We start from the raw sequence: 13,995 nt of genomic DNA, 5'->3' as shown, positions 1-13,995 counted from the left end.
TTCCATCGTTTCACTAGTCTTGCTCGAGACCCGAGTTCCCTTTGTCAAAATGTACTTTTTAAAGTTTTTTTTTTTTTAATGGAAGACTACGACTTATTTTGACCTACCATGGAGCATATTATCTACAGTTTCAATCTACAAAAACAGTAGCTCTCCTTCTTGGGAGTGGAATCCATCATTCTCAACCTTCTCATGCTCTTCACAATTCCTCAGTTCTATTTGAAAGAAAGGGTCCCCATTCTTCTGCGTCCAACTCCGTTGTCTCCCGACCCCTGCAGTCTGCATCCCAGCGTCGCGGTTGAAAGGAACTTCAGGCAGGGGTGGCGCGGGTGGGACGCTGGGAGAGAGGTAGGTTTGGGCAGCCAAAATGTGCCCTGTTAAGGTGGGGGAGAGATTGCGCGAAGCCCATCGCGAGTGCTGAGACCCAGAGGAGAAGGGCTCCCAAGAGGGCTGCAGGGCTCAGAAGGCTGGCGCCAAGAGCATGGGCCTTGCCCGCACGTTCTCGCCGCCTTCGCCACCTTCTTCAGGTCGCACCCCGTCTCTCCCCACCCTCGGAGGGCCGTTGGTACATTCCCGCTGACTCCGAGAGCTTAAAAAGGGCCGGGAGGCTAAACCTTGTAGACTAGGTCCTGATTTGTATGTGCTGCGCGTCGTTCGTGAGCCCCGGCGCGCCACGCTGCCCTGGGGGCGTCTCTTGCTATCTTGCTATAGATTCTTTAAGCCGTTGTTCTCAAGCGTTTGGGGGTTTTGTGTGCATAGCTATCTAGCCGACAGCTAGGGTCCCTGGTCCCCGGTTCCTGGGCTCGCTCAGCTTCTTCGCCGAAGCCCAGCGGTGAGAAAGGCGCGTCGCCACCTCCTCAAGGGATGGAGCAGACCGAGGTGCTGAAGCCACGGACCCTGGCCGATCTGATTCGCATCCTGCACCAGCTCTTCGCCGGCGAGGAGGTCAATGTGGAGGAGGTGCAGGCCGTCATGGAAGCCTACGAGAGCGACCCCGCCGAGTGGGCAGCGTACGCCAAGTACGACCAGTACAGGTGAGTGCGCTCTAGCCCTGCCCGCCGAGGATCTTGGGCGCGGGCCTCAAAACCCAGCCGTGCGGCCTCTCCGAGCCCGCGGAGTAGGGGGCCTTAGGGGATGGGTGGGGGGCTTGCTCCAGGAGAGCGCGGGCACGAGCATCGCCCGCCGCCCCACGCTCCCAGCACCCCGAGGCCTTTGCCGCACCCTGGTGCTGCGCCTCCTCCCTGGACCGCGGAGCTCGCCTTCCGAGCTTTGTCCGGAAGGTGGATCCTGCGGCGCTCGACCTCTGGGGGGACTGACCCCGCACCGCTACAGTTTTCTATTCTCTCCTCACGCGTCAACCGCTCGGCTTCCAAGCCTCCACTCCTCCTGCCGGGAGCAATGTCCTCAGGCTCTACCCGGCCTGCTGCCCAGGGGAACCTACTGGCAGGACTGACGGACCGTGCTCTCCGGAGAGAACTACTCCAGCAATCCCGAGAAAGGAGTAACAATGGAGGATACAGTTGCCCGACACCAATTCTCCATCACTTCGCTCTCGGTTGCCTGCGACCAGGCACACGCCCTCAGGCTTTTTTTTTTTTTTTTTTTTGCTGTGTCTTGGGGTTGTCAACTGCTCTTTTTCGGTTTGTGGTGCCCTCTCTCCCAAACCAGTTTAACTTCCCGGACTGAGGTTTTATTTAAACCCACTATCAGGTTCGCGAATTAAACGACAGCCTTTCCTTCAGCTCCCAGCTAATACGCTTTCTCTTATCCGTAGTTCTGAGGAAATGGAATGTAAATTGAAATGCTATTTCCCAGCTGTGCTGAAGTGAGATGCCCCGGGAGGCCAGGTCCTTTGCAGCCCCGGCTTGGTGACTAAGTAAAAAATGAATCTCTACCAATCTTCTGGGGCCAGAAGTAAAATTTAATCACCCTGAAGGGTGAAAGGTTCTTTTCCGAAGAGTAGGCAGCACTTCAGTCTCTTGGGTTAGTTGGGTTGAGAGTAGGGAGAGGGGTATAGTTCAAAGAGAAGAATTAGGAAAGATGTTTTCCTTGAGAGCAGTTTCTGTTAGTCATTTCACCAAACATATAAAGCGTGTTTAGTAAAGTTTTGCCAGCAAAAGCTTCAACTGTATTTTAGGATTTGAAAACCTACTGAGGATCCCATTTTTCATTTGCAAGTGGCTCTAGGAAATTCCCTTGGTTTCTATCAACTCAGTTCATGGTAAGTTTCTTCTGTGGCTGCCAAAGCAGTCTTGTTTTTAATTTTGCCATTAGCTCCACATAACTGAGGGCTTGTTATGGGCCAGGTACTCTTGCAGTCACATTACATGGCTATGAACACAGCCGTAAGAGATAGGTATCATTCTTAGTCCTGTTTTACAGGTGAGGAATAGTAGACACTAAAATGGTTGGCTTACCTGCATAAGGTCATACTTGCATCAAGTAGCGGCTCCAGGATTCAAATTAGCATTATTGCTCTAGAGCCCATATTGTAAACTACTACTAAACTTCTTGAGACATATGGTGCATAATAGTTTTCTTCTGCCTGAAGATATTATTGACCAAGTGAAATTAATTAACCAGAGTAGGCTGTAAGGGCTCTTAATCTTTAGAAAAGGGCATCTCCAGGAAGGGGCCTTGAATTCATCTTGATTGATAAGATCTAAACTATTTGAAATGCAACCACTTGGATTGAGCTCTTCCACAGGTATCAGGTATAGCTCATTAAGATAACAGGTACAGTCTTGGTTTGGCAGTTTGAGGAGGAGAGGGAAGAGAGAGAACAGAAATCAATTTGATAGTGTTTTTTACATGTAATAGTGAAGGATTCTGATCTCTGACCTTGAGAAGGCCAGTGCAGAAGAACCAAGAAAGTATGTGTTCCAAAGTGAGCCAGACAGTGAATTCTCTGAAAGAAGCCCCAGAAAAGCAAGAGGGATGACTCTAAGACTGGTGGAAGAAGAAAAGTAGTATCCTGGTTACAAGAACTGAATTTAAAGGCCATGAGCATGGCCCCTTGCTAGGTCATAAAGGGCTACAGAGTGAGCATGACTGACATCTAAAAAGCATTTTCTAATCAGCTTCAGTGATCCTGCTCTGCCAGCACCTGGCCTCTTGCCTGGGGGAGGAGAGGGGAGAAAGGGACATGCAGGACATAAGTGAACAGATGACCATGTGAACAAACACTACCCAAAAAATGGGGTCAAGCTTGCTTTCCTTAAAAGTGATGGTCTAAATGAATGTCATAATTATCAAAGTTTGCTAATTAGATGATGTCGTACCTCTTTGACCCATAGAAACTTTAAAGTTGATTTTTTTTTCCAATGGTGTGGTTATGGTTGTTTTGGTTCAAGAATTCTTTGTTTGTTTTTTTGGCTAATTACTGTTTTTTCATCATTGTTAAAGGTTCAGAGTGTTAGTTACTAATGTAGTCTCCTATCTTCTGGTACTTGGGTCAACCCCCACCCTATTTGTGGAGGACTTTTCAGTAGGAGTACTTTTGAAAGTGGTTTGCGTCTGAGCTATAGTGAACTAAGAATTCTAGAACAGCTCTTTGATAAAACCTTGTTTCTCAATTCTGGTTAAACTACTAGGAAGGAAAGGACAAGACAAAACAATAGCAGCATTCTTGCCTAGTATACTAATGTACTTTGCAAATACCTTCTGAGAGAAACTTTTTTTTTTTTTATCAGTTTGAGACAGTCACATGGAGAATCAAAGAATTTTTTTTGTTTTGCTTTTTCTCCTGTTAGCTTTTCCATGCCATTAATTAAACCTGAGCAGCTATAAATGCTGTGATTTAAAATACAAAAATATCCAAAATGAACTGGAAAAAAATATTTTTCATTTGTGCTGGATTTCTAATGAGGAAACCACTTTCAAAGTTGCTTAGAAGTAGAAATAGTAGCATCTGTAAATGAATAGTACTTTGTGACACACTTATTTTCCCAAATGCTTGTTTCATCAACCAGATTTAAACTTCTGAATACATTCATTCTAGGTACACCCGAAATCTTGTGGATCAAGGAAATGGAAAATTTAATCTAATGATTCTATGTTGGGGTGAAGGACATGGCAGGTAATACAACTATTTATTTTAGATAGTTATTATTTAGCGTATCTATTCCAACATATGAAGAAATGTACAGTGTCAGGCTGGCCACAAGTCTTCAGAGCACTAACAAATATCATTTTATAATTATTTGTTCATAATATCATTTAATCCCAACAAAAAAAAAATCTCATGGGAATTAGCATACGTCGTGTACATTAAAACTAGCCCCCCAAATGAGAAATAAAAGAGGTAGTAACCAGTTTAACTTAACTCCAAACTTTTATGGAATTGTTCTAAAACTTGACCTTTGTGGTGTTTTGAAGTGCATAAACAATTATGGGACAAAGCATCTAGATTTGGAGCTAGAAAAGCAGTTCACAAATTTCTGTCTACTTCAAGTAAGGGTAAGGCAACTTAAACTAATATCAGTTTTTTGAAATTTGGTTCCTTAATTGTCCTTAGTTTAAACATTTGCTAGCACTATTATCAATTGAGTATTGTTATCTCTTTAAACATATCCTTCTCAGTCTTTTGAGAATGGTGAAAACAATAACCCAGACCCATTTTTGATCTGAGAGAGGAATCATGAATTTACAAGCCTTTGGAAAGTTAGGTCTAGAGAGTATGTTTGAAAGCAGATTATATGTCAAGAGTAGGACTAGGCTCTATGGATTTAGGAAACACATTCTTATGGTACATATATGGGTTAACAGAATTCAACATATTAAATGTCAAAAACGTACATAGATTTATATACTTTCATCAACCCAACTGCTAATCTTAAACACTATTTACTCTTAAGATTATAAGAATAAATTCTTAAATTCAATTTACTTGTTTTCTCCCAGACCCACACTTGTAGGTAATCACAGGTAGGATACTCTGAATCTACAAAGTATTAACATTATGTATACATTACTATAAAATTTTAGGATGTTAATGCATATATATATGTTTTGTCCCCCAAAGGAAGGAGAAAAGAGAAAAGTCCTGTGAAAAAACATTAAATGTTAAGTGACCTTCTCAGTGTGATGCAATTATTATAGATAATTATTTTTGTCCTTTTTAGAATTTCTCCAATGTAATTTTATAATTATGTTTTAGCCCAGCTTAACCGAGTTATTAAAAGCTACATTTTGGAGTAGATAAAAGGATTTCTGGTTTTGTGTTTCTCTTATCAAAGTAGTATTACAACGTTTATAAAAATTAACTGTTCTTTAGTAGGAGTTATTCATGGAAACTATACCCCTTATATGCATTGATATGGAAGACATTTTATTACTTTGCCCTGAACAATGTTGAATTACAAATTGATTACATTTAAAAATCTAGCTGAAATGGATTTTGCCCTGGGAGATGTCCTGTTGACAATGTGCAGCTATAAGCTCTGGGCTGACTGTTGCTGCAGGTCTGGGTATTGGACCATCTACTGAGTTTAATTGTCATTTTGTGTACATATAGCAGTATCCATGATCACACCAACTCCCACTGCTTTCTGAAGATTCTGCAGGGAAATCTAAAGGAGACATTATTTGCCTGGCCTGACAAAAAGTCCAATGAGATGATCAAGAAGTCTGAAAGAACCTTGAGAGAAAACCAGTGTGCCTACATCAACGGTAACATCTAATACCTTTTTCAAAGGGCAGGTGGGAAAAACCTTGAACTCCCTTCTGAAGTACTGGTTACTTACACATGTGCAATAGAACTTGGATCATGGAGTCATGATTTCAAATACTTGGGAAATGATCCAAAAGCAGTGTGTCTTGCTTTTTAAAGTTTTACATATGAATTGGAATTACTTATTGAAAACACATGCAAATAAATTAGTGCCTGCTGAAAAGTCACTTACCTGCCAACTCTTAGGACAATTAGAATCGAATATGATTTTACATATGCAGAGTCTTTTAATAGAGTAAGGAAGGCCAAGTTGGAAAAGTTAGTCTTTGCATTAGAAAATGTAAAGAAATGTTCTCAAAGTGGTTAAGAATGCTAGCTTGTTCCTGTTTTTCTAAAATGCATACAACATACTTAAAAGAATATTCTCAAGGGAAACTACAAAGCACATTATTTAGCAGTGATTTACAGATCTCTCACTAAGAATTCATTCTTTCCCCTAAATGTGATATGAGAAAGCCACATACTTCTTAGAAGAGGCAGTGATTAACATCTATATTCCTGAAGGGGAGAATAACTTTCCAAAGAGCTCGTGAAAGCTTATATGAGATAATTTATTCCCATTTACAGATGAGATTCCAACACATAGGAAGATCAAATAACTTGCCCATGTCACTCAACTTTTAAGTAGCAGCCAGGATTTGCACCCAAACAATTTGATTGCAAAGGCCATGCTCTTAATTAGGATGCTATCCCACTTACATAAAATAAAATATTACAGAAATTTTCCTGGCAAAGCGGGTTCTCTCTTCTTTAAAAATTAGCATTGACTTTGCTACTGGGCCTAAATTTGTTCATTAATTTAAGAATGCAAGCCATTTAAAAAGGTTAGATTGTATAATGGTCCCCTTTTATCTGTGGGAGATAAGTTCCAAGACCCCCAGTGGATAACTGAAACCACAGATAGTACTGGACCCTATAAATGCTATGTTTTTTTCTATACATATGTATGTATGATAAAGTTTCATTTATAAGTTAGGTACAATAAGAGATTAAAAGCAATGATTAATGATAAAACAGAATAATTACAACAATATACTATAATAAGAGTTAGTATATCTGGTCTTCTCTCTCTCTCAAAATATCATCTGATAACTGATCTGACAACCAGGATAGCTACTAAGTAACTAAAAGTCAGGGAGCCTATACAGCAGGCTGGACGAAGGGATAATTTTTACCGAAGGGATAATTCACATCGGGGTGAGACAGAACCAAAGTGGGAGATTTTCTTGTGTTACTCAGAACAGCACAGAATTTAAAACTTATGAATCGTTTATTTCTGGAATTTTCTATTTAATATTTTCAGATCTTAGTTGACCACAGGTAACAAACTATAGAAAGTAAAACTGCAGATAAGGAGGGACTACTTATGGGAAGTTTTGTCTGCCCGTTCACATAATGCAAGGTGTTACTTTGTGTCACAGGAAACTCTTATTTGAGGGTTGTTATGTATATATGAGGCACACCAAATTTTCAAGACCAAGTTTGTTGCCCATCTAACGCAACAAGCCTTTCAGAATAATTTCTTTCAGCTAGTAACAGAGTCTTTGTGAAACTAGAATAGATCTTAAAGAATAGGTAAGCTATTTTCGAGAGTCTTCAATGCAAAAGACTATAGAAGCCAAGGAGATAAGGTAAATGAAGGATGTAGGCTAGGGATAAGGCTGTGGGAACTGATGTGGGCAAGCTAGAGGACACCAGTGGGCACCCAGCTCCAGCAAGATCATCCTGATATCTTTTTCCAAAGAAGTGGGAAATTCTAATTTTTATAGAAAATTTGCCAATCAGTAAAATATTGGGTGGGCTAGCTAAATATTTCTATAGGCTAATTACCCATATAATCAAAAAGTCACAAATTTACAATCTTTGATTTTTACAGATGCAGGAGTAGGAGTGCAGATGGATAGTGATCAGTGGGAAGGATGTTTCAAATACAGAGAAGAGCATGAGTGAAGGCACAATCTTAATCAAAGAATGCAAAGAATGAAAACTAATCAGGAGTGGTCCACCTGGAGGGAAGAAGAAAAAATGGGCTTGGACAGGAGTAGGAGAAGAGTAAAGTGAGATCAGGGCCTGGGCCCCCAAGACAAGCTTAAAGTAAGAGCTTGCTTTGGTCAGCAGAATTTAATTTGGGAATATATTGATCAGTTTGGTAGCAGTGTACATCATAGGGTGGAGGAAAGGGAGAATTGGGCCAAGGAGAGCAAGTTACCTATTGCGATAGGCAAAAGATGAATGTGGCCAGGACCACACTAGCATCCATAAGTATTACCAAGTTCAATAGTACTATGACATGACAGAAGGTACACCATGGTGATAAAGGAAAGGAGGCAAAGATCAAAAATAATAATAATAACTCTGGAATTATTAATAGTTGGGATCAGGCATGAACTTCAGGGTCTTCTCTAAAGAGTGAATACCTAGTTTTTTGCGGGAGCTTGTAACTGGAGAAACAAATCATTAATTTGTGTAAGAGCAGTCAGTTCTTAAGAATGTTGGACTTCTGTTCAAGATGATGCTTAAGTCAGTATATTACAAAAGCAGTAAGCTATAGAGTCAAGAGTTTAAAGATCTGAGAGTTAGGCTTCATTTTTAGAAGTGAAGAAAACTGAAGATCCTAGAGGTTGTGAGTCGTTTAAATGTAATATAGCTAGGAGGTCCAGCTGGGAGTAGAACCTAAGTCTCTACTTCTAGCAAGCTCATGGAGCTAGATCATAAAGCATAAGGCCAAATTAGGTGCCTACATTAATTATGCTAATTACACTGGATTTTCTTCCTTGATTAATCCTCAAACTCTCTCTTAATTATAAATTTCTTCCCAGAATATTTTTTAAAAATCATGTATTTCGTCATTCTTTATTTCGATCTCTTGAAAACATCTCCAGGGCCTTTTGACCTGCCTTGGTGTAGATTGGTTGATCTCTAGACCAGGGCTCATCTGTCGTCTTGGGGTCCTGTCACATCATCCAAGCTTTCCCTTTACAATCTCTGTCTGCTGATTCCTTATTTTCTGATTTCATGTCTGCTTTGTTCTTGGTCCATGCCTTTGTTTTGGTGGAACGTATCTTCCAATGGCTCTATGAGAACAATTTCAGGAAAAATTTTTTGAGACCTCATATACCTAAAAGTCTCTATATTCAACCTTTGCAACATGATTGTTAATGGTAATCATCATCTCTCGGAACTATGAATCCCTTGTCTTTTAGTTTCCAGTCTCTTTCTCAAGAGCCTGGTGCCATTCTGATTCTTGAATCTTTCTATGAAACTATTTTGTTCTTTCTAGAAACTTTTGAGATCTTCTCTTTTGATATCTTTTCTCTGCCCCCAGTATTATAGTGAAATACCTTGTTTCATGACTCATTCATTGTGCCGGGTACTCAGTGGGTTCTTTCAATCTGGAAATTCATGTCCTTTTATTCAAGAAAATATTTTTAAGTTATTTCTTTGACTTTTTTTTTCCCTCTGTTTCTGAAACTTCTCTTGCTCAGATATTAAACCTCGTGAACTATTCCTCTTTTTTCTTTGATCTTTCCTATTTTCTTTGTTCTTTGAGTCTTCCTCAGCTTCCTCAGTTTTCTTCTAGTTTTTATTTCTCCTATCCTTTTTTATTTCTAAAAGTTCTTTTTATTCTCATATAGTTTTGTCTCATCTCTGAGGATATTAAGGGTAGGTTTTTTTTAAGTCTTCTCCTGAAAAAGTCTATTTCTAGTTGCTTTTTTTCAGATTGCAATGGTTTCTGTGTTTAGTACCATAGGCTTTACTCAAATGTCTGGTGGCCTTGTCTGTGTGCTAATATTTAAAAACCAGGGACAAAAAAAAAGTTAACTCATAGCTCTGAAAACTGGACATCAGTCTAGGGTAATCAGGCAGAGCTTTTTCCTTGCGGAAGAACCGATGGTAATATCTTCAGGGCTTTGTTTTTGGATCAGATTCCCTGAGAAGCCACTTCCCATCTCCTTCCTGGAGAAAAAATTCCTGTCTGGCAGCGTTCTGACAGATAGGTGGTGAAAAAAGTGGGGAATCTTCCCATTAAACATGTAAATTTTGACTTCAGTCACCTGTTTTTCACCTGTCCTGAGTTCATTTGTTACACTCTTCCTAGAGAATTGATCTCAGATTTCTACCAGAGGGAATGAGAGGGAGAAGAGGTGAAAGGGATTTGAGACTACCTAAATAGGCTTTCAACCAGTTCTTTTATGTTTAGCCCCATCTTTATTCTTATTTCCAGAAATACTCATGCTGCCAATTCCTGAGCTGTTGGGAAGTTTCAAGATAAAAATCAGATTTTTTCTTGTCTATTCTCGCACATAACTGAAGATTTAGCTTTCTCTCCTCTGCAAAGCTATCCATCTTCAGTTAGCCCTTAAACAACATGGGTTTGAACTGTATGGATCCACTTATACCTTTTTGTTCAATGAATTCCTATACTGTTTTCCATTCAAGGTTGAGAGTCTGCGGATGCGGAGTGCCGACTGTATGCATTGATGTACATCATTTTATACAGGGGACTTAAGCATCCTTTTGTATCCCCACGGGGTCCTGGAACCAATCCCCCCCACAGATATTGGGGGATAACTTAAGGTTCTGGGGAGTCAAAAGTTACATGTGGATTTTCGACTGCAGGGGTTGGGAGCTGGTGCCCTTAACATCTGAGTTATTCAAGAGTCTGCTTTCAACCTTTTAAATTTTTATTAATGTTTTCTCTTTTCCCATTTTCTTTGTATACTGATGCTTTTTTACTTTTTTAACTGCAGTTGTAGGGGGCTTTCAGGAAAGAGCAGAGTACACATGTCTCACTATCGTTAACTAGAAGTTCAATTCTAATTTCTGTTAATTCCATCTACAGCCAATTGATTTACAATCTTAAGTGACTGACAAAATTTTTACCTACAGCCATCATCTAATCCTTTATCTGTTCTTCTTGGATATTGTTTAGATTCCATTGGCTTACATCGAGTGGAGAATGTTAGCCACACGGAACCCGCTGTGAGCCTTCACTTGTACAGTCCACCTTTTGATTCATGCCATGCCTTTGATCAAAGAACAGGACATAAAAACAAAGTTACCATGACATTCTATAGCAAATTTGGAATCAGGACTCCATTTGTAAGTATAATTTCTCTCTCCTAGGTTTAAGTGCTTTGTGGGTTGGCAACATTATACCATATACATTGCTTTTTTTGTTCTATATTTTATTCGAATATTTTGTTTTAAGTATTCTTGAAGTTTAGATGAATCCTAACTTAGGGGAAAGGCTCCTTATATCCTGATTCTTTTCTTTAACTTTGGAGAATATATTTTCAATTTCTATTAAAAAAAAAAAACTTAGATGCAAAGAATTATTTATTAAGATTCAAAATCTATGCTCATTTCTAAAGAAAATGTTTTTATTTGTTAGAGATACAAGTGTGAAATCTATATTATTTGATATTACTTCTGCTATGACTTACTGTTCATAGGCCTAATTTGTTGGGACAACACACAAATTACTTGCATAGTTAAGCTTTGCAAAATTTGAGACCCTATTCCAATGATACAAATAAAGAAACTTTCCTGTTTTGATTGCCTAATTGCTTTTTCTTTCAGTAGTGATGCTATTCAGATCCCAAATAACTGAGAATGGACTGTAATAACATGTTCCTCCTTGAGGAACAAATGTTTTCACCTAAAAATAATAAGGCAACCAATAGTAATACAGTATGGCAATCTTCTACCTCTGGCAAAATAAATTGGCTATTTAAAGGAATGTAAAGACTGAAAACAATCCTCATGAATCTTATGAAAGTACAGCCTTTGAGGGAAGCTAGGGCAGAATTTTCTCAAGTGATTGCCCTGCTCTGTTTTCTGCATTTTAATCCCCAAGAGCTACTCTTATCGCAGGAACAAAACAGGACTTCATTGCCATAGCTGAGAGTTTTCATGCACAGATAAGAAGTCAGGACTACTTAGAACAAGCCGAAAGGTCTGGTATGAAAATCCTTACACAGCCTCTTTTTTTCTCTTTTTTTATAGACAACTTCAGGATCACTGGAAAACAACTAAGGAGCACCAAGCCCTCTGAAGTTTTACTTTAAGGTCTGCTGAAGTTTTGCCTTGGACAGGAAGGCCTCCCACCATTTACTGTTCAGTAATACACTTTACAAAGCCAATATTTAGATCTCCTGTAAGGCAGATGGTAATTACAAGGCATTAAGTATGCCAGTAGTGCTCTGAGCTACTGCAGAAGAAAAATCCCACTAAGAAAAAAAAAAGCCTTGTGATTTTAAAGGCCATATCCGGTGCTCTCTTAGTTTAATCCTCATTGGAACCATACTGGAAATGTCAGTGAAGGTTTTTATAGCTTCTGGAAACACTTCGGTCTCTGAACTGTAATTAGCAATAAATAAAAACAAGAAACCATAGACATCAAATGCCTGCCTTGTTACTTGGATAACGAAATGTAGATGTCTTTAGTATACTTCGTATGTTCTTAATATTTGAAGAGAAGTTTTTGAATCTGAATTTTATTTTTTCAGTCTTATTTTACAGATTCCTGTTCTATAAGTAATAGGGTCTTATAGATAGAAAAACAAGGTACTTTGACGTTTGGTAATGAAATGAAAGGCAGAGGATTTAGAAAAGTACCTGTATACAACAAACCAAAAACATAAACTCATGTCTAGTGTATCCAGTGGCCATAGTCAAAGACTTTGTAATACTCCCAAAATTCCCAAATAATTTTAATAAAACTGGATTTGAACACAATTTGAAGTTGTCTTTCTCTTTAACTTGATAAGAATTTCATAAAATTCATAGTTTCTTAGATTTAGGTGGACCACCAAAAGTACTGCGAAATCTGATTTTATAATGTAAGACTACGTATGAGAAGGCCAAAAAATGCATTCAAAAGCAGTTTACCTTTTGGGGCTTTACATATGTTCACTAATTGGCTGGAGATACCAACCTGAGGGGCTAAATGCCTACATAACCAATTTTGCCTGAAAATTGTGTGTTGATCTATCCAGGCTTCACTTTATTGCACTTCACAGATGTCTTGATTTTTACATGTTGAAAGCAAGACTCTTTACTAGGAAAAATATTACAACGCACTTTAGAGCAGTAGTCTGGAACCCAACCTGCAATGTCTCCAAGTTATGCCTGTCTGTATTTAAATGTGAATTGTTTTCCAACATTTAAAAACTGGAGATTTCAAAGAGAAGGGATATGTGGATTTCTGCTTCTTAAAAGTTTGAGGTATCTATCAACACTGGACCTGCATTGCATTTTCACTGACGTCAGTTAGCAAGGCTAGGGTTTGTCCCTTAGATGGGGCCACCTCTCCAATCTATGGTGGACCTAAACTTGCCTGTTTCCCTTATTTATATAACCTACAAAGCCCGTATATGCATTTGAGTTTGCTCCCTCTACTTGAAACAATTTTCTTAGGAATATTCATCATAATCTTGGAATTTATTATCTCTAGAAACTTAGAAGGTAAAGTCCTTTGATGATAGTTCTATGTGGGTCATTGGTTGCATTTATACATCTCAGAATTTATATCTTTACATCTTTGCTTCCTCTCATCCTTGAGAAAGACATTAACATTTATTGAGGGTTTACTGTATATTAAGTATATAAGTTGTTTAGACATACTAACAATTTTGTGAGTAAAACTTCCTTATAAATTAGATATTGTATTGGTTTTCTATTGCTGCTGTAACACATCATCACAAACTTAGTGGCTTAAAGCAACACAAAATTTATTTTCCTAAAGCTTCATACATCAGAAGTCAATTTCATGGCACTAAAATCAACATGTCAGCAGAGCTGCATTTCTTTCTGTAAGTTCTGGGTAGAATCTGTTTTACTGGGTTTTTCTTTTAGAGACTGCCAGCATTCCTTCCTGGTATCCCCTTCTTCCATCTTCAAAGCCAGCAATAGCAGCAATAGCAGCAATAGCAGGCTTAGTCCTTCTAAGCACTCTTGACCTACTCTCTCCTCCTGTATTTTGAAGGGCTCAAGTGATTAGATAACATCTCCATCACTAGATTGTACCCTTAATCCTATTTGTAAAGTCTCTTTTGCCACGTTAGGTAACGTTCATAGGTTCTGGGGATTCGGATGTGGACCTCTGTAGGGTCCCATTCTGCCTATCACAGTTCTCCCTCTTGTTCCCAATGAGCCATGTCTCTCCTACGTGCAAAGTAGATTCACCCCACCAAGATCTCCAAAGTCTCATCCCATCACAATGTCAAATGAAATTCCAAAAAAATCTCATCTAAATCTCA

The 13,995-nt window shown here is 39.0% G+C and overlaps 1 protein-coding gene across 2 annotated transcripts; it reads left to right on the top strand.

The window, feature by feature from the left end:
* The first annotated feature begins 506 nt into the window (after positions 1 to 506).
* On the top strand, positions 507 to 12,472 carry CDO1 (cysteine dioxygenase type 1). Of its 2 annotated transcripts, none has more exons than XM_039848492.1 (5): positions 507 to 1,034; positions 4,001 to 4,078; positions 5,519 to 5,670; positions 10,665 to 10,834; positions 11,741 to 12,472. In XM_039848492.1, exons 1-5 carry the CDS (start codon positions 865 to 867, stop codon positions 11,768 to 11,770), a joined length of 600 nt encoding a protein of 199 aa, XP_039704426.1. In that variant the 5' UTR covers positions 507 to 864; the 3' UTR covers positions 11,771 to 12,472. The 2 variants fall into 2 exon arrangements, with proteins under 2 accessions (XP_039704426.1, XP_039704425.1); XM_039848491.1 differs by having other exon boundaries at positions 608 to 1,034; positions 5,516 to 5,670.
* The last annotated feature ends 1,523 nt before the right edge of the window (positions 12,473 to 13,995 follow it).

This window comes from Pteropus medius, unplaced genomic scaffold, assembly GCF_902729225.1.
Source record: "Pteropus medius unplaced genomic scaffold, Ma_sr-lr_union100, whole genome shotgun sequence".
NCBI classification, from domain to species: domain Eukaryota; kingdom Metazoa; phylum Chordata; class Mammalia; order Chiroptera; family Pteropodidae; genus Pteropus; species Pteropus medius.
This window is presented reverse-complemented; position numbering and strand designations above follow the sequence as displayed.